The 19,713-nt window shown below is 36.1% G+C and overlaps 2 protein-coding genes across 6 annotated transcripts; one reads left to right on the forward strand and one right to left on the reverse strand.

Annotated features, from left to right (window-relative positions):
• Positions 1–3,650: 3,650 nt before the first annotated feature.
• LOC109191389 (L-arabinokinase-like) lies at positions 3,651–14,825 on the forward strand. Of its 2 annotated transcripts, XM_019342031.1 has the most exons (29): positions 3,651–3,939; positions 4,175–4,282; positions 4,378–4,446; positions 4,539–4,622; positions 5,125–5,201; positions 5,375–5,441; positions 6,173–6,230; positions 6,355–6,422; positions 6,516–6,578; positions 7,148–7,201; positions 7,287–7,389; positions 7,478–7,587; positions 7,692–7,811; positions 8,656–8,712; positions 9,020–9,192; positions 9,280–9,442; positions 9,930–10,013; positions 10,399–10,524; positions 10,908–11,038; positions 11,120–11,201; positions 12,173–12,260; positions 12,615–12,658; positions 12,736–12,831; positions 12,908–12,984; positions 13,340–13,537; positions 13,634–13,799; positions 13,971–14,042; positions 14,157–14,360; positions 14,518–14,825. In XM_019342031.1, exons 1-29 carry the CDS (start codon positions 3,859–3,861, stop codon positions 14,638–14,640), a joined length of 2,946 nt encoding a protein of 981 aa, XP_019197576.1. In that variant the 5' UTR covers positions 3,651–3,858; the 3' UTR covers positions 14,641–14,825. The 2 variants fall into 2 exon arrangements, with proteins under 2 accessions (XP_019197576.1, XP_019197577.1); XM_019342032.1 differs by lacking the exons at positions 3,651–3,939; positions 4,175–4,282; positions 4,378–4,446; positions 5,125–5,201.
• Positions 14,826–15,800: 975 nt separating this feature from the next.
• LOC109191394 (putative pentatricopeptide repeat-containing protein At3g16890, mitochondrial) lies at positions 15,801–19,474 on the reverse strand. 4 transcript variants are annotated; one of them, XM_019342041.1, is made up of 2 exons: positions 16,823–19,474; positions 15,801–16,265 (listed from the first exon to the last, which is right to left on the reverse strand). In XM_019342041.1, the coding sequence occupies exon 1, from the start codon at positions 19,420–19,422 to the stop codon at positions 17,275–17,277; it is 2,148 nt and encodes a 715-aa protein (XP_019197586.1). In that variant the 5' UTR covers positions 19,423–19,474; the 3' UTR covers positions 15,801–16,265; positions 16,823–17,274. The 4 variants fall into 4 exon arrangements, with proteins under 4 accessions (XP_019197586.1, XP_019197585.1, XP_019197588.1 ...); XM_019342040.1 differs by having other exon boundaries at positions 17,179–19,473; XM_019342043.1 differs by lacking the exon at positions 15,801–16,265 and adding an exon at positions 16,511–16,599 and having other exon boundaries at positions 17,179–19,474.
• Between the last annotated feature and the right edge of the window lie 239 nt (positions 19,475–19,713).

Genomic DNA, 19,713 nt, shown 5'->3' on the forward strand with positions numbered 1-19,713 from the left:
AAACAGAATATAGTATATATAAGTTCAAAGCCAAGAGTAGAAGTCAATCACAAGACTCAATATCACTCTCAACAAAGACACGGGAACACATCTCAAGACCACAAGAAGTACAAGGACACACAAGAACGGCTCAAGGCGTATTCTACCATCACTCAGTAGAACATCACCCGACATGCATAACACAAGAGAATAAGAGACACACAAAGGCAACACATGCCTTCGCGACATTACTCGTCACGAATATAGACACAACGGCAACACTTGCCTTCGTGACATCACCCATCACGAATTAGTATGCCTTCCTTATGCCCGATTCCAACCTTATAGCTACCCTCAACCTTATAGCTAGTTCCAACCATTACCTCCAAGACCCATGTACATCCAATTCCAACATTTTCCCTCCTGGGACCGTCGTCCCCCACCAACGATTCCACCGATTCATAGTACACGAGGTACCGAACACACACATGGCAACACATGCCTCCCAAGAAATACGTGAACCCATCACTAAGGTCACAAACTCCATAATCGCGTCATGGCCACCACGAGGACCACTGCCGTACCTTGGTGACTAATGTCTCATACCATTAATCGTGCAATCCCGATACAGCCACACACACGACACCATCATAGGAATCAATCAACGGATCACAACGAAGATATGAAACCATACTCAATCAAGGAAATGATCACAATCCGACAACAATGATGATCAACACAAGTCATCATCCACAATAGGAAAGAACAAACCACACACGCTAGCATTTGAACACCGAACTAGCATGCTTATCAAACGGGTAAAGTAAACATAGTTCCGAAGAACACACAAGACTCATCATGGTTCAACGAATCACAAGGTTGAACACTTAGCATGATTCAAGACACTAAAACCTACATGGAATCCTACCATATAGTTCTAGACATACGAAACATCAAGAAGACACTCAAATAGTTCCACTAAAGAACATCGGGAAGTCAAAAGATCAAATACCGAGTCAAAAGAATCGCGGGGAACAAATCCCCAACAACGCCATATATGTACCCCGCGGGAACACACTCCCACACACCACGTACCCCGCGGGTGGGGCGGCGGGTGGACGCCTACCCGCCATTCCGCCCGCGGGTACAATGCCCTGTACAAAATAATCCCTTCGGGGATTTTCAACTCCAAGCTCAAATTCAAGTCCAAAACATGCCAAATCTCACCAAACACAACAAAATGACTTGAATCAAAGGAATAACCAAGCAATGACACACATGAACCCTAATAACAAGCTCTAGATATGCATTTTCACAAGACAATGCATCAACACTCACATTTCATAGCAAAATCACATGTAGAATCCAATAAATCATCATATAGGTAAGCAAAATAGATTTTGTAGAGCATGAGTTACCTCTTGTAGACAAAAACCTTCACTTAACACTTCTCAAAGCCCCTAACAAGGTTCACCTTCCACACCCACTTAAAGAACACACCAAAAGATCATAAAGATTTCATCTTTAGGAAAAGATACCTTAGAAAACACTAAAAACACAAAAGGAACATAGATCTTACCCTCCTAGATGCTCAAGAGTAGGAAAGGTGGAATCTTGGAGACAAATTTTGAAGATCTTGGAAAGCCTAATCTTAGCTTGGAGAGAAAGCTAGCTAGGTTTTTAGAGATAAGTAAGAGCTTTTGATTTCAAAGTGTTAGGAGAGAAATGAGAGATGTCTTCTAGGTTAGCTTGGAATACAATCATAAGGGAAATGTCTTCTTTGCCCTTACTAAGATGAGAAAGTGTAAGGGAACAAGGGAACTATTCATAAAGCTTTAGGTACAACATTTGACTTGGGTTGACTAGTCAATTATTAGTCCCCGACTATTGAATTTTCAGGAATTTAAAGAATTAAATTACCAATTATATTAGGATTAATTACTTAATTAATCCCTAAATAGAATTTGGATTACGGGGTGTCACGTTAAGTGTTAGATCTTAAGCACAAACTCACGCACGTTAAGTACAAAACCCACACACATTAATCACAACCTCACGCACATTAAGCACGAAACCTACACACTTTAAATATTAACTCACAGACTTTAAGTTTCAACAACTACTGTTAAGCACAAACTCACGCACATTAAGTACAAAACCCACGCACATTAAGCACAAATCCCACGCGCTTTAAGTATTAACTCACAGACCTTAAGTTTTAACAACTACTGACATTAATCACTAACCTCACACACATTAAGCACAAACCCTACGCACATTAAGCACAAACTCCACTCACATTAAGAACAAATCTCACGCACCTTAAGCACAAAAGTCCACACTTTAAGTTTTAGCAACTACTCGCGTTAAGCACAACCCCACTCACATTAAACACAAAACTCACGCACTTTACGCACAAACCTCACGCATCTTATATACAAAACTCACGCACATTAATCACAGATCCGCTCACCTTAATTTTGACCTAGATGCAAAAATTACAAATTTGCTACCACATTTTTTTTAAAAAAAATTTTGGCAATAGCCCAATTAGTACATAGAATTAATTCTTTACGCACAAACCTCACGCGTTTTTTTTATTTTTTAAATCTTGGTCAGTTAGTACATAGAATTAATTCCTTAATTATAAAATGTTATACCTTAGTTAAAATATATGTGTGTATATATATATGGAATTATAAATTTTGTATGTTTTATTCAAAAGGAAAGTGTAAGTAAGAAAATTATATAAGAAAATTATGTTACTAAATAATAATTATTCTTGTACATTAATTTGTAAAAAAATTTATGGACAGAATTTTTAATTTGGTAATTACTATGTTGTACAAAATTATTAATTTTTGAATCTTTTACGCAGAATTTCATACTCGATTGATAAAATATTTAAGATGATATAAATAATGTAAATTTCAGTATTTAATGATTTAAGAGATAAAATTAATGTCAATGTGTACAACTGTACCAGGATCTAATTCCTTTTGAGCATAATCTTCCCAATGGAACAACATTATTAATTTGAGATGAGAGAGTGATTGATTGCTTGACTTAACAAACCTTTTTGGTTACTAAGGGGTCGTTTGGTTCACAGAATGTAAGATTACCTTAAGGAATGTTAGATTGCTGGGAATGTTAGATTACTGAGAATGTTAGATTCCTGTGTTTGGTTAAAATTGGGGTATATAATATAATGATGTTTGGTTTAGGGTTATCTTTTATACACACTATAATATCCTTAACATATTTTCATATATTTTAATAAATTTAAAAATTAAAATAAATAAATAAGATAACGGTATCATATATAATCACATGATTTTAAAATATTAACTAAAATCTTGAACTTGAGAAACAAAATTATTTTATAAACTAACATAACATAATAAAAATAAAAAAAAAAAAAAATATATATATATATATATATATATATATATAATATAATTAACATAACCAAGGTTATCTTAGATTACCTAAGATTTTGAAGGGAATCACATTCCCTTCAAAATCCTATGTGGAGGGAATGTGACATTCCTTGGGAATGTTAGATTCCCTGAGATAATATGAACCAAACACCGGAATGTGAGCCTTTGGAATGTCACATTCCCTTGGTTATCTTATATAACCTGAACCAAACGCCCCCTAAAAGTTGGACTATTGTTTAAGTCGTAGTCGGACACGCAAAACGGGAAAACTGAAACAAGATAAGGCTTCCGACCCATTCTGATGTCAGCATCCTCCAAAATCCCGATATTATAGGACTGCGACGTTTTCACTTTTCATCTAACTCCCATCCCAAACAAAGCACTCTCTCTGCTCCGTACTTCCAGTTTTGCATATTGCTTCACACGGAATTGCACAAATATGGGGGCTGCTAAACAACCTCTCGTCTTTGCTTACTATGTCACCGGCCATGGATTCGGACACGCTACTCGTGTTGTCGAGGTAAGATTATGTGATTCAGTTTTTTGTTTGATTTTTCCAGGAAATGATCATATGATGATGATGATGTTTGTAGTATGTTAATTCGTGGTGATAATGATGGCTTGTTGGAGGCGAAGGGGAAATCCCCTAATCAAGGATTGTTAACTTCATTGTTTATGTGTTTGGCTAAGATTATAAGATTATGAACTGTACAACACTTTTAAGCTTGTTTTCCGATTCTCTTTTCCCGGGTTAGGTTGTTCGGAATCTCATTCTCGCTGGACATGATGTGCATGTGATCACTGGTGCGCCAGACTTTGTTTTCACATCTGAGATACAGTCCTCTAGACTTTTTCTTCGCAAGGTTAGCAGGACGTTAAATTCCGACTGTAGAGGCATCTGTGTTTAGCTTCTGCGATCATAAGTATTTTAACCTGTGATGTGATGAGATGATTGCAGGTACTGTTGGATTGTGGAGCAGTTCAAGCGGATGCTTTGACAGTGGATCGTCTTGCGTCGTTGGAAAAAGTATGGCTATTGTTTTCGCATGGTGCTGTAAATTGTACCATCACGCTTGATTGCCTGCTGTATTAACTCTTTGTTTGTGTTAATTGGTTCAGTATTCTGAAACAGCTGTTGTACCTCGTGCATCTGTTTTGGCTACGGAAGTGGAGTGGCTGAAATCCATCAAGGCAGACTTAGTGGTATTTGAAGTGATTTATCTTGCATTTCATTAACAAATTACCAGTGTTTTCTTCACTGTTTTTTACTGTACAAGTACTATGAGGACTTACATCTTGCTTGCGTTAGAAGTATTTTGTATACCATTAAAGGTGTTTAGCAGATAAAGAAAATGCATTTTGATTCATCTTTTGTTACCTAATCTTTCACACTATATATTCTGTTTTTTTTTTTTTTTTTCCTGATGTTGAAATAGTAGCATACTTGGTAGGAAAAAAAAAAATAAAAAATTCTATTATAGCATTATCCCTTTTTCTCTAATTAGTGGGATATTTTCCTTTAGACTTAAAGGGGAAACTACACACACTCTTCCAATGTTTTGGTCTGAGTGCATATGCATTTCCATGTGTTCTCTCTAAAGATTTGCAGAACTTTTACTTCAAATAAAATATTGTGTAATTGAACATGTATATTGCCATATTGGAGAGGAGTTATTAGACATTTATACCTCTTCCAATGGAACAGGTATCAGATGTTGTTCCAGTTGCTTGCCGGGCAGCAGCTGATGCTGGGATTCCCTCTGTTTGTGTCACCAACTTCAGGTTATTGAATACTCACTTCTTATAAAACATTTCTCTTTAGCAAAGTTCATTATTTCATGCTGTGTTCTGTCAAGTGTAATTGCTTAATTCTACAAATAAAATTATATTCTTTGTTACAACATAAAGTGGTATTCTGCCTTGTATTTTATTTCTTATAATTGTTTCTGTTGCAGCTGGGATTTCATCTATGCTGAATATGTCATGGCAGCTGGAAATCATCATCGGTCAATAGTTTGGCAGGTGAACTAATGCAAGCTTTTTGTTGGTTATGTTGATGCTGTTCTATTATTAGCTTTTCATTGGAGATTGAAATAGGTCCCATAGGCTTTTCTCACCTTCTCCACTATTCTCTTTATGTTGTTTATGGAAAGAATGGAGGAAATAATGTAATCAAGAAAAATCTCTGCAAAATGAAAAATTTGTAAAAAATTAGTGATCAAATAACAATTTTTCTTGAAAGTCTAATTGATTTATAAATAGCTAGTAGTGGAAGAAATATAACTACATAATGATAAACTATAAAGTTTAAACTGACTTCTCTGTGAACTGAGGTTAAACTGCTTAAATCTTCAGTACCTTTACCCTTTTATTGCACATGGAAGCAACCTATTTTATCTTGTGTTTTCTTTTTCACCCTTTTTGGCCAATATGCTCATTTACAGATTTTTGAATTATGTAATGGTTAACAAAGTAATATACAGAGTAACAATTAATGGAGTACAATTTTCTTTTGTGTCTCGATTCTCTTCTCATTCTTGAATTTAATTATTTTTTGTTTTTTTTTTTTTGTTTTTTGTTTTTTGTTTTTTGTTTTGTTTTGTTTTTTTTTTTGTTTTTTTTTTTGGTTGTCAGTTCTGTTAACTTTCATTTTATACTGTTTAAAAAAAATTCATTACTGACTTGTTTCATTTTACATTATAAGTTCCAAACATCCTAAAAGTTTCTTACTATTAGTCTTTTATTGGATATAGATTGCAGAGGATTATTCTCATTGTGAATTCCTTATCCGGCTCCCAGGATTCTGCCCAAGTATGTTTGCTTGCTCATTCATTGGGAGTTTTTGTTTTGTTATTCTTTTGCTTCTTGTAACATATGAACTTTAAATGCTAAAAAATGTCTAACGGTGTCAATCCCGTCTGAAATAACATCACAGTGCCAGCTTTCCGAGATGTAATTGATGTACCTCTGGTTGTCCGAAGATTGCACAAATCCCGTGAAGAGGTCTGAGTGAGAATGTTTGATCCAGTTTAGCACTGGTATATTACTTTTCAGATGTTGGTTTCAAATGATATTATTTTCCTTGTAATGCTCTAGGTGAGAAGAGAACTTGGAATTGGAGAGGACGTGAAGGTTGTAATTCTCAACTTTGGAGGGCAGGTGTGTCCTCCTATCTTCAGTTTCTCTGATTGTATCTGATATACACAACTGTTTAGATTGTCAGATATCTTCAGGAAAGTTCTGGTTGCATTTCCACTTTCTAAAAGTGGTCTTTGTGTGTGCTATACATATACACATTAATAAATTTATGTATTGCAGCTCCTTATCTACTTGCAAAATTGTAGTATTATTTTGTTCTTCAGCACTTTCTCCTTCATCCAGAGCATCCCAAAGTTAGATTCATTTTCCACTATTTTAGCCTGAAGGGAAAGATATGGAAACAGCATATATACTTTATCTCCCATTTTTGAGCCAACAAAATATTATTTATAGTTGGTGTGGTCTTCAATGGTTAAGAGATGAAGTATTGAAGTATTGGGGACCACTTTTTTGGGGTTTTATTAGATGCTTGTATTTATTAGGTATTTGTGGTTTCTATTATTCCTTGGTACTTGTATATGTCCTTCATGTAACATGATATCAGAAATAGTCTCAAGAAATGTATCATTTGTGAGGTTTAATCTTGAAAACATATACCATTTTTTAATTCTGCAATTATCCATTTACAGCCTGCAGGTTGGAAGTTGAAGGAGGAGTACTTACCTTCTGGTTGGCTCTGTCTGGTACCTCCTTTTCCACTTTACTCTCCTCGACAATATATCATGGTATTTCAGCAATTTGGTTTACATTTTGGTTGTATGAATTCAGGTTTGTGGTGCTTCTGATAGTCAGCATTTGCCTCCAAACTTTATTAAGCTTGCAAAAGATGCTTACACCCCTGACCTTATGGCAGCTTCTGACTGTATGCTTGGTTAGTGAAAACTTTTTCAGACTCATTTGTATCCAGATAGAAAATAGTGCTGTTTCCCTTAATCTTCTGGAGTGGACAACTACTACAGGAAAAATTGGATATGGTACTGTCAGTGAGGCCCTGGCGTACAAGCTACCATTTGTCTTTGTGCGTAGAGACTACTTTAATGAAGAACCTTTCCTAAGAAATATGCTTGAGGTACAATATTTTGACTTTGTAGCATTTTCTCGTCGTCATAGATCTCTCTTTATTAGCTGATGATGTACTTTAACATGGAATCATAAAAATATCATTTCAACCAGTACTATCAAGGTGGTGTCGAGATGATCAGAAGGGATTTACTTACTGGGCATTGGAGACCTTACCTTGAACGTGCAATTAGTCTGACACCTTGCTATGAGGGGGGCACTAATGGTGGTGAGGTACCCCTCTTATTTCTTATTAAACTTGTTCTTTTAACACGATCTCCAATCATGAGTTCCTAGGCAAGAATTTCATATTAAGGGTGGATCATTATCTTACACCCAATCCTCTAACCATCTTGGAGGCATATAACCATTGTGACAAATTTAAATTCAAATATATTTTTGAAACTGGAGTATTTCACTTATTCATTTTTGATCCATCATAATTTGTTATTGGTTTTAAAATTAAAATGTTTTTCATTGTTCACATTTTGACTTTTTACCATCCCTGATAGTGTTGCCCTCTTATATTTACTCTCAAGTAGTATGACCCTTCCCCAGTAGTTGGATTAGTTATTAGATGTGATATTTATACCAAACACTAACATGTTGATGTTATTTTTATATGTTAGATCTTCACAAGGAGTCATTTTGGTCTTCTTTCCTTCAGAAAATGAATGGGTAAAACAGGAAATATTAGGACTAATTGAGAAGGAAAAAAAAAGGAACAGAAAATATTAGAATGTCATTTCATTATACTGATGAAGTTCTTATTTTTCTTTGTTTTATTTGGCAACAGAGAAACTGGGGGTTTGGGTAGGAGGTGGGGTTATACAAATGACTTGAGGGGCATGCATACAAAGCTGAAGTTTGAGTTTCTTTTAGAGTGATTGTGTGAATGGGAAGGGATACCTGTAGTATTGAACAAATACATGTGTGGAAGAAACTAATAACTTCAGGAACATGACAATTTGTTCTCACCAACGACCTCTGAAATATATACACTCTTATGTTTTTAAGCACATATTTTGTAATGATTTTATAAATAGCACACTTTTTGTTCTAATATATTGTATTTCAGGTTGCGGCTAGTATTTTGGAGGATACTGCTACTGGTAAAAACTATACATCAGATAAGGTATATGGAAAGCTATCCCCTTTTATCCATTTCAACAATTAGTTATGTTTAAATAGACATTCCTTTCTATGATACCTTTTATTTTGTTTTTAAGAGAAGCTTGCGTAGTTGTTTGCTTTTCATTTTTTGGTGGGTTTGTATTTACACATTTTGCTACCGTTATTATTTAACATGATGTAGTCATTTGCATCTATTTATATTTTTAAATTGAAGGCATAAGAAATTTGCTAGCATGAATGAGTCATGATTCATAAGAAGACTCTGAACTGAACCATAAATGCATGTTTCTATTTTGCTTGCAATGTAGCTAAGTGGGCCAAGAAGACTACGCGATGCTATAATTCTTGGATATCAATTGCAAAGAGTACCTGGAAGAGATCTTTTGGTGCCAGATTGGTATGCAAATGCAGAAAATGAACTTGGCCTTCGCCCTAGATCACCACCTTCTGTAAAAGAAGACATTAATTCTGTAACGACCTTGTAAGTTTTCTGCTACCTTGTTGCCAGTCCATGTCAATGTATCTGCTGGAGGCTCAGAAAACTGATTTTTTGGCATTGAAATTCTAGACACCCCAAAAACTTTGAAATTCTACATGGCGATTTTCTCGGACTGTCAGATACAGCAAGCTTCTTGAAGAGCTTAGGAGAATTAACCTATGATTCTCCACTGAATACTGAGAAGCACCAGAAGAGGGAGCAAAAGGCTGCTGCTGGTCTCTTCAACTGGGAGGTCAGGCTTTTTTCATTTAAATATTGCATAGTTTCAGTTGATTGATCAATTTCTGTTGAAGCTGAATGCCCCTCCTATTCAACACCTTCTGTCCTAAATCATTCCAATAAAAGTAATTTTAGGCTTGTTGGTTCAGTGGCTCACATTCATGTGGAACACTGCAATTTTATTTTATGCATGTATGGTCCATCAACTTGCTACTCATCCGTGGTATCTTAGTCTTGATAATAAAAACATGTTTCTTTGGAGGTTTTGAATCTGTTGTTTGAATATATACACATGAATGCCTAGTAGTGCATTGTGTTGCAATTTTAGTATATGCTTCATATTTCCAAAAAACATCTGAAAGTTTCCTGTTCCTGCCCTTTTCTTGTAATTTTTGTGAATTATGTAGTTCCTTCTCTTATTCAGCTTTGTTATTTTTGGCCATTTGCTTTCCTTTGCATGCATTGACTGTCTTAGTCTTCTTATTCCTTTTTGTCTATAGGAAGACATCATTGTGACAAGGGCTCCTGGAAGGCTAGATGTCATGGGAGGAATTGCTGACTATTCTGGGAGCCTTGTTTTGCAGGTATGGACTTTTGTCTTGCTTAATCTGTTGCTTGACCCCTATTCACGTACATTATATTAGTATTTTACAAAATCTGCTATTTTTAAATTTTTTTTTTTTTTTTTTAAATTAAAGTCTTCAATAAAAGATACATATCTCTTCTATCTGTGCCATAAAGAGAGCCTAGGCTATTTGGGTAAGCTGTTATGGTCTTAAGCATGATCTACTAAGTTGGCTTGAAACAAAGAATAAATCTCTCCTCATGTCTAGTATACTACTGCAGTCCTCTCGGCTTGCTGCATACTCACCATGATTGTTGTTGTTAACTAGTATTCAGTAACTGTAAGTTTATTGTTGATCTTATTAGTGTCACTGTCTTTTTTATCGGATTCCTTCACACTTACAGATGCCAATCAAAGAGGCCTGCCACGTTGCTGTACAAACAATTCATCCAAGTAAACAGAAATTGTGGAAGCATGCTCAGGCTCGACAACAGGCCAAAGGACAGGGACCGACCCCAGTCCTGCAAATTGTATGTAATTTTATTTTTGGATACATCTGAAGGGAATGGGGGACTGAACCTGAGACCTCTTAGTTTTTGCAAGTCAAGTTAAATAAAAGAGATTGCACCTGCTTGAAATATATGTAGTATGCATTAATATATTATTTTGTTGATGGTTATATTCTGAATTGTGTGATTGACTTTGAAATGCCATCACACCCTACCGTAACAAGCTTTTATTTATGATATTATTAGGATTAAGAAGTGTATTCTTTTAGAAAGTTCTACAGACTTGGTGTGCAGCTTAAATTCCATCCATTGAAAACACTGTATGAAGTGTGTTATAGTATGGCATGTCTTTGGTTGTTAACCTCTAATAGATGCCTTGTTCTGTTAACATTTGTCCTTATTAGGTATCATATGGATCAGAACTAAGCAACCGTGGTCCCACCTTTGACATGGATTTATCAGATTTTTTGGACAGGGAAGAACCAATGTCGTATGAGAAGGCAAGGGAATACTTTTCCCGAGATCCATCTCAAAGGTTTTTAACTCTTCTGTAATCTCTTTTGTACTGACTTGTTGATTGGATGTTTATGTTGTACTAATTTGATTCCTGTTTTAGATGGGCTGCATACGTTGCAGGAACAATTCTTGTTTTGATGAAGGAACTAGGAATTCGCTTTGAAAATAGTATTAGCATGCTGGTAAGTCTATCTGCTAATTTGGAGCTTGGCATTTTGTTTGAAAATTTAGTGCATTTTCTTCTGGTTTTTTATTTTTTTATTTTTTTATTTTTTTATTTTTTATTTTTTTTATTTTTTTTTTAAATTTTTAAATCATCTCTAAAAATTAAATTAAATGTTGATGGTTATATCCATTTTAAGAGATTCATGTTTATGTCTGAGGTTATTATGTTGATCATGCAAATTGGTGTGAGGGACTGACCGCTAAGGTGAAGCTATCTTATCAATGAAGAATTTCAAGAAAACAAAAATTAGTATGCCTGTGGTTTTTTCCCTGGCAAGATTCATTATGCATTATGTCAATAACTGGAGTTCAAATAATGGTTTATATGTTACAGTTTCCTGCCTTGTTGATTTCTTGAATTGAATTGAAATGCCAGTACCTCAACTCGGTTAAACGGTCTACCTTTTGAATCATATCATTCACTCAATATATTTTCCTATCAAATTGGAGGATACCCTTGCATTCTCAAATTATAATTTTCCATCAGTTCTGAACCTTGCATATTATATAGTATTGGGTAGTTCTTTCTTAAGAACATTTCTCATCTGGAAATCCTTTGCCATAGCTTCAAAAATGTAATGTCTGGGCTGATGGCAGTTCCCTTCTTGGGTGGTTTTGTATGATGTTGTAGGTTTTCAAGGCTTATTATTCTAGAAATGATTATTTGGACTCAGTTTCTTAGTTATTGGCATCCCGCTTTCCATAGTTCTTTAGTTGGATGGATTGGGTTCATGATTTGATTGATTTCTATGATAGCACTTTCTATCTACTTTTAGTATGTCAAATTGCTGTGGCATGCAATTCCAAAGCAGAACGTATTATTTATTTGTGGGATTGGCTTGAATTGCAGCACTGTTTAAGTACTGAAATCAGTTCTCTTCAAATGCCTCTTAATTTGCCCTGAAGTTTAACCAATGCATATTTTTAGGTCTCTTCGACTGTCCCAGAAGGGAAAGGTGTGTCTTCCTCAGCATCGGTGGAGGTTGCTAGCATGTCTGCAATTGCTGCAGCTCATGGTACTTACATATTTTGGTCTTTTCTTTCATATTCATTGCTAGTAGAATTATGTATGCTGTATCACCATGGTTAGCTATCACTTAGTGTCTTTATTTCCCTGCTAGTTGTTTTTCTTTCGTGCTCTAAATGAACAACATTGTTTATACATCATGCTTATTTAAACTACCAGCATCACTTAAATTAGCCTCTTTTTTCTTTCCTGTTAGTGGAATTAGGCATGCACTACTCCTAAGGAACTATTTAGGACCCACATTTAGTATAATGTACAATGTTACCTGATACATATCTTTATCCTTTTTTCTTTTCAAGTAACCATAATATCACCTAGCTGCGTCATTAATTTTGACTTGCAGGATTGAATATCAGCCCAAGGGACCTTGCCTTGCTATGTCAAAAGGTTAGGTTCCACTTGGCTTTTTCACCAATAGTTTCATTTTCCTAGTTCTGTCCTTAAATTTCCTGCGTCTCTTTTAGGTAGAGAACCATGTTGTTGGAGCTCCATGTGGTGTAATGGACCAGATGACTTCTGCATGTGGCGAAGCAAACAAGCTTCTTGCTATGGTTTGCCAGGTATCTGAATAATTGATAGGGACTTCTTCATGTGTTTTGAGCTAAATCTTAAGGTTATCTTCTTTCGGTTTCACAGCCTGCTGAGGTACTAGGCCTTGTGGATATTCCTGACCACATTAGAGTTTGGGGAATTGATTCAGGAATAAGACACAGGTATTCAGTTTAAATCCTAAAGCTCCCCAATCCTTTTCGTTTAATAACATTAGTATCATATGTCTTGACAACTTTCTGAAGTTATATATAGCATGTCTGCACTCTGCTCTTCATTACCAGGAAAAAAGTACATCAAACCCTTAGACTAGGATTGAATCCTTTTCCTTTAAATAAAAGTGTAACACAACCACTCGATAGCTATGCAATGGATATTCAAGTTCGTTGTGTGCACACGAATACATGGCCTTAACTACAGCATCTGTACTTTCATGTTGCAGACATGAATTTAGTCTCTCCTTCCCTCCCCGCTTTTTTACTCCTGCAGAAAACCAAACCTAACCATACATATTTGCAGTGTGGGAGGGGCAGATTACAAATCTGTAAGGGTTGGAGCATTTATGGGTCGAGAGATTATCAGGTCTATTGCATCATCATTTTTCAGTCAGTCGCCTTCAGCTAATGGGGTGACCCATGATGAGCCAGAGGAAGATTGCGTCAAACTACTTGAAGCAGAGGGTTCCTTAGATTACTTGTGCAATCTTTCTCCACACAGGTAAAAGTTTGTGATGCTTTAGTTTCTACCCTATTTGGACTTCCTATGTTCTGTTCCTTTTTTGCTGATTTTTCTATAAAACATTTTGATCTACAGATACGAAGCCCTTTATGGAAAAATGCTACCCGAATCTATGTTTGGTGATGCATTCCTTGAAAAATATGCAAACCATCATGATCCTGTCACTGTAATTGACAAGACACGTAACTATGGAGTCAGGGCGGCTACCAGACACCCTATATATGAGAACTTTCGTGTGCAGGTAAATAATAATTTGAAACACTCTTTATATACTGACAGGTACACTATATATGGATGAGGATTTTTTTGAATTAGAGAACATCCCTCTCATTTGCTTTTTTTTTTTAACCCCTTAGCTATGATTATTTCCAACTGTTCTGAACTTACAATTTTACCACTATTTCGTGTTCAGGCCTTTAAAGCATTGCTAACATCTGCAACTTCAGATGATCAGCTTTCTTCTCTTGGAGAACTATTGTATCAGGTACTAGGTTGTTTTTGGTTCTATAGGGTATTATAAATGTATCATATTTAGAAAGTGTGTGGTTGATAAAAAATGCTTATAATACTAATACAATAGTGTGGGTGGGTTGTGCAGTGCCACTATAGTTACAGTGCATGTGGACTAGGGTCAGATGGAACAAATAGGCTCGTTCAGCTAGTACAAGAAGTGCAGCATGTTAAGGCATCAAAATCTGCTGAAGGGACTTTATATGGTGCAAAAATCACGGGCGGAGGATCTGGTGGAACTGTTTGTGTAATTGGCAGAAATTCTCTGCGCAGCAGCGAAAAGATTCTTGAGGTATAAATAATTCTCTAGGCATGATGTCAAATAGGGGTCGGGTATTAGTCTGAGTAGGGTGCCCAACTCAACTCTCCCGAACCCTTTAATAGGTTGAGTATGTATGTCGTATAACTAACTCAAATTCGGACTACTAATGAATTAATTGTTTGTATAGATTCAGCGAAGATACAAAGCAGCAACTGGGTATTTGCCAATTATCTTTGAAGGTTCATCTCCTGGTGCCGGAAAGTTTGGGTATCTAAGAATTCGCCGCCGCATCCCTTCCCACCAAACCTGATTTGGCTCGGTTCACCCACCATTTATTTAGTGTAAAAGACCTACCTGCTAGGATATTAATTTATAGTATAGGATGTATACATACATATTAGTATCTAGTGAATGCTTCGCATTACACGTAAGCAATAATATAGAATGAAAATTATGATTGTCAACTTTCAGTGAAGAGAAGCAATAAAATATGTAGTAGGCATGATTCTTCTTTTTTTTTTTTTTTTAATTAAATTTTGAGTCCAATTTATTCAAATATTGTAATATGCCATAATGATATTGTTTCAATCTTGATAGACGAAATTTTGCTACATATACATCTTGTTTGAAAATTCATGGATAATAAATAGTGAATTGTGTTAGCAGTTTTTAATCAAATTGTATTAATAATTTATAAAAAAAATATTTGGTAAAATTAGATATTTATTTTTGACAGTTAACATTTGTTCCTCATGCATGTATCTCACATGAAAATTTTAAAAAATTTGAAGGGGCTGCCTTGCTCCTCGCTCCCCTTTTTTCCCATCCAATTTGAATGGATGTATCCAACATCAAATGAGTAGTTCTCAAATGATTGAGACTCAACATTAATTAGTGTTGTTTTTGTTGAGCATATAATATACATAAACATAAATGTGCAATTTAATCCAATTCAACATGGTAGTTTAAGTGGCAAATGAATTTCTTTGGTGGGGAGAATTTTGAGATAACCCGGATTCGATTCCCACAAGTAACGATTCCTTTTGGGTCAGTTCCTGCTTCTCTTCCCTTGGAATGAACCGGAAACTTAGACCAATTAATTGTTTTAAGCGCATTTGAAGCAAAAAAAAAAAAAAAAAAAAAAAAAAAAAAAAAAAAAAAAAGAGGTTATTCTAAATGTCATTTCAAATTGTAGTTTCTTGTCTTTTACTCCGTAACAATTTAGAGCAAAGACACTGCTCCAAACTATAAAGTACCAACCATTAAATTTAACATTTTGAATCAAAACAATGAAAGCAAGTCTAACGTTACACGCACACCTGATATTTCTCCCGTTGCAAATTTTAGTTGGCTTTTTCTTTAGAAAGTGAATAGTGATTAATTGCAAATTTAGTTATATGACATTTTAAAAGTGAGAGCAAATTTTATGGATGCAGATAGCCTAAGCTGCCTAACTTTGGGATTCACCAATAACCAAACAATGATGAACTCTAACCATTAAAAGTAGACAGATAGATTATCACAAGTACAAAAGTGGAGTGATACATCAAATTTAAACTGGAAATTTGTCCACCTCTTCACAACCACATTAACCACTAATAAGTAAAGGACAGATTATCAAGTACACAAGTGGAGTGATACATCAAATCTAAACTGGCAATTATCCACCTCTTCACAACCACATTGATGAGGGTGGCTTACATTTCTTATTTTCTTTCCGTGGATGCATCGATCCATCTTTGTGTTTTCCAGCAGCCTTAACCGCCTCATGAACTTGTCACTGCTTATTATATTCCTCATCTTCACGATGCCAGCTATCATTCTTGTCTTCCTTCTCTGCACTCATCTGAACAACTCAATCATCTTCCATTTCAACATTGAAGATGTGAGCCTCCAGTGTCTACTTCCAGCTGACGTGAAACAAAGAGGTATAGACTGACATTTATGAAAACAGATAATGCAGTAAAAAAAAAGAGAGAAATAAACCGACTTAACAAAATCATTATCCATGGAGGGGGGTTATATGAATATATATACATCACAAACACCATGTAATAAGAATGCCATTTTTCAAGGGCAGTTACTATATTCCCTCATATTATTTTGGTAGATATATATATCTATATATGTGACGTGATTATGACGGTATGACCAGAATTAACGGGCACATACGTAGAAAAGATATTATAATTACCTGTCATATGCTCAGAAGCCCCTGAGTCAATGACCCACTGTCGAGACGCAGAAGAAACACAAGCAACTGAATTACCTGTTTGGACATTTCTGTTTTAGAGAGAGTTGCTCTTAGTCTTACATTTCTGTTTTGAATTATGTGGCCTAGTAGTATTTAGCCTATGTATAAATAGGTTCTATCTTGTACAGTTTTCACAGTGAGATATATACACAGTTTCATAGTTCAACACTTAACAGCTTTAAAACTATATACATATAGAAAGTTGATGTTTGTTTTGTTAAAACCATCAAGAATTTACCAAAGAAATATGCATCAAGAACAAGAATCAAAAGGGACTTGAGCTGCCCCGAAAGGTGTGGCTGAGTGAGTAGATCATGATTCTCGTACCAGAATGTCACGAGTTCAATTCTTGCCAACACCCTCTTGGTCAAGCCTGTCACACATGGTCTTTTTAGTGTAGTTTACCTCTCATATGTAGTTTGAGGGCTATTACACGAGTGAGGTTTATCCAGTGCACACGAGTTTCCCTCATCACTCAGAAAAAGGGACTCGAGTTTTGAATTAGTTATACCCAAAAAAAAAAGCAGCTTATGTTTATGATATAATAATTCGGACTATATTTGATCTGATGAGTGAGTTATGCAGTAGTCTGACCTGAAGCTGATTGGAAGCATGATATATTCATGGTGACCACAAACCTTGGCTATCCATGAAACAAAGCTCTGTGTGAAAGCCATTGAATAAAGAATATTATGTAACTTTTATACACTTCAACGGGATTCCCCTCTTGCTAAATTCAATGAAAATATCTTGGGCTTCTTCAAGCCGAGATGACTGAACCAGCAAATCTATAAATGAGTTACATGTCTGGGTATCCGGAGTGCACCCATTTGCTTCCATGGAGAAAAGTAAGCCCTTAGCTTCACCAAATCTCCCTAATCTACATAATGCCTTGATAAAAGCACTATACGTATAATTGTCGGGCTTCAAGTCCAAGATCAACATGCTTCTGAGAAGCCTTTTCGCCTTCTCAATCTTATTCGTTCTACAAAAACTTTCGATTAAAGCATTGAAGGAGAAAAGATCCGCGCTTATTCCAACACCTTGCATCTCCTTTAACAACTCCATTGATCTACCAACATCCCCGGTAACACAGAGACCCCGGATTAAGATGTTGTATGTTGTTGCATTTGGGCAAACGTCCCATTCGGCCATTTCCGTGAAACACTCAAAAGCATCTTCGATAGCATGTGCTCTACAAAGACCATCGATTATAGAGCTAAATGTGTAGACGTCTGGCTTAAAACCACGCTCCAATAGCATCAGTAGCAGCTCGCGGGCCCGGGTTAGCTCGCCTAACTTGCAATGCCCGTCAATAAGCGTATTGAAAGTAACGAGATTAGGACGAATACCACTTTTGAAAACCTCTGTTGCTCGCCCCATCATCTTATTTTTGCAGAAGCAGTCGATTATCATATTGTACGAGAATGTGTTAGATACAAGTCCTTCTTGGAACATCTGCTCCAAATAACGATTGCCTTCTTCTATTCTTCCCGACTTGTAAAGAGCCCCGATGAGCAGAAGATAAGTATCAAAAGCCACCTTCAAACCTCGGTTAGCAAAAAAATCTAGCATCTCACAGATCACATCAATCCCTAGTCCCTTGATTAAACAATTTACGGTAAGACTAAACGTTGCACTATCTGGAAAGTAACCCTTTTTCACCGATTTTCTTAGAAATTCAGCTGCCTCCATTGGCAAGGAATTATCACAAAGACAACTTAACATAGCATCACAAACAACTTTAGGCAATCCCGGTTCCTTATCTAGCCATCCGGATAACATTTCAAAAGCCTCGCTCGGTGGTAAATGACGAAAAACTCCTCCAACCAGTGCTCTCAGTGTAGCTTCATTTGGAGCGACATTCCTACTCTTCATTGTCTGGATTATCTGAAAAGCCTCGTTTACTCTATTTGCATTACAGAACCCGTCAATCAAGATTGTATATGTAAATACATTGGGCGAATATCCCAAGCCCTCCATTTGCTTCACTAATCGAAGTGCTTCATCCATAACACCGGCCTTAGAAACTCCATGGATGAGGATATTATAGGTATACCTATCCGGGATACAACTATCCACCTCCATTTGCTGGAACTTAAGATAAGCCAAGTCGAGCAAATTCGACTTCACTGATGCATCAAGCACTGCATTATACAACCTAGTACTAGGACTAAGACCCAAAAAGGAAACCTGTTCCAAAACCTGGGCAGAATACTTAGCCAATCCCAATCTTCCCCAACTCCCAATCAAAACACACAACAAATCCTCATTAATTCTATTCCCAGAATTTCGAATATCCTGAATCAATTCAGCTGATAACAAAAGTGGTCCCTTTCTATATAGGGCATTGGCTAGGACACCACGAATCGACTGGTTTTTTGTAAAACCAACGTTAATACTAGAAACCCAAACATAAAACCTCAAAGGGAGTAATGGGTTGTCTTGATTTTGCAGGACACTAATAATTGATTGAGGGTTCAAATGGACCCGTTTAGCTTTAAACTCGTGGTTGAGCAGCAAGTACCAGTCTTTTCTTGGGAGAATTTGAGAAATTAGCAGAATATCAATGGGCTTTTGAATAGACTTGTGTGCCCTAGCTTCTTCAATGGGAGATTGCAAGTAGCGGGTAGGGGTTTTCAATTGAGAGGCCGGAGAAGAACACTGACCTGATGCCGCTAAAGAACCAGTTTTTGAGGGTTGCTGAGGATTGGGTTTGCTTGAATTGCGGTGTTGGTCGGATAGATTTCTGATCGCGACCGAAGCCAAAGAAGATAGCTTTTTGGGCCTTTGCAGAGAAATGGCAGCTCTTCTTCCACCTGAAACTGATACGGCCATATGCAAGACTCAAAGCAGGGTTTTTTTTCCACTTCTCCGTTTTACATATTTTTATATATATAGTGTCAATTAAATTTTTTATTTACCATTATGTTAAATGGAAAATACTACTTGTATTTTCAAATTCTACTCCTAATTTTTGCTCCCTTTCACAAATCTTAAATGTAAACAATTGATTTGTAAACATATCCATGCTTGTCATACCAGGGAGTATAATTGACGGGTAGAATTTGGGAGTCCCCATAATAGACTCATGTCAAATATTAGGATTCGATTTTTAGTAGGAGCGCC

This window comes from Ipomoea nil, unplaced genomic scaffold (genome assembly GCF_001879475.1).
Source record: "Ipomoea nil cultivar Tokyo-kokei standard unplaced genomic scaffold, Asagao_1.1 scaffold1622, whole genome shotgun sequence".
In the NCBI taxonomy this organism is placed as follows: domain Eukaryota; kingdom Viridiplantae; phylum Streptophyta; class Magnoliopsida; order Solanales; family Convolvulaceae; genus Ipomoea; species Ipomoea nil.

Bases quoted from the DNA above. Each gene is read 5' to 3' on its own strand.
- LOC109191389 (XM_019342031.1), top strand. From the start codon at position 3,859: ATGGGGGCTGCTAAACAACCTCTCGTCTTTGCTTACTATGTCACCGGC. The intron at 4,283-4,377 runs GTTAGCAGGACG...AGATGATTGCAG, and splicing joins CTAGACTTTTTCTTCGCAAG to GTACTGTTGGATTGTGGAGC. The intron at 7,202-7,286 runs GTACCTCCTTTT...GTATGAATTCAG, and splicing joins CTTCTGGTTGGCTCTGTCTG to GTTTGTGGTGCTTCTGATAG.
- LOC109191394 (XM_019342041.1), bottom strand. From the start codon at position 19,422: ATGGCCGTATCAGTTTCAGGTGGAAGAAGAGCTGCCATTTCTCTGCAA.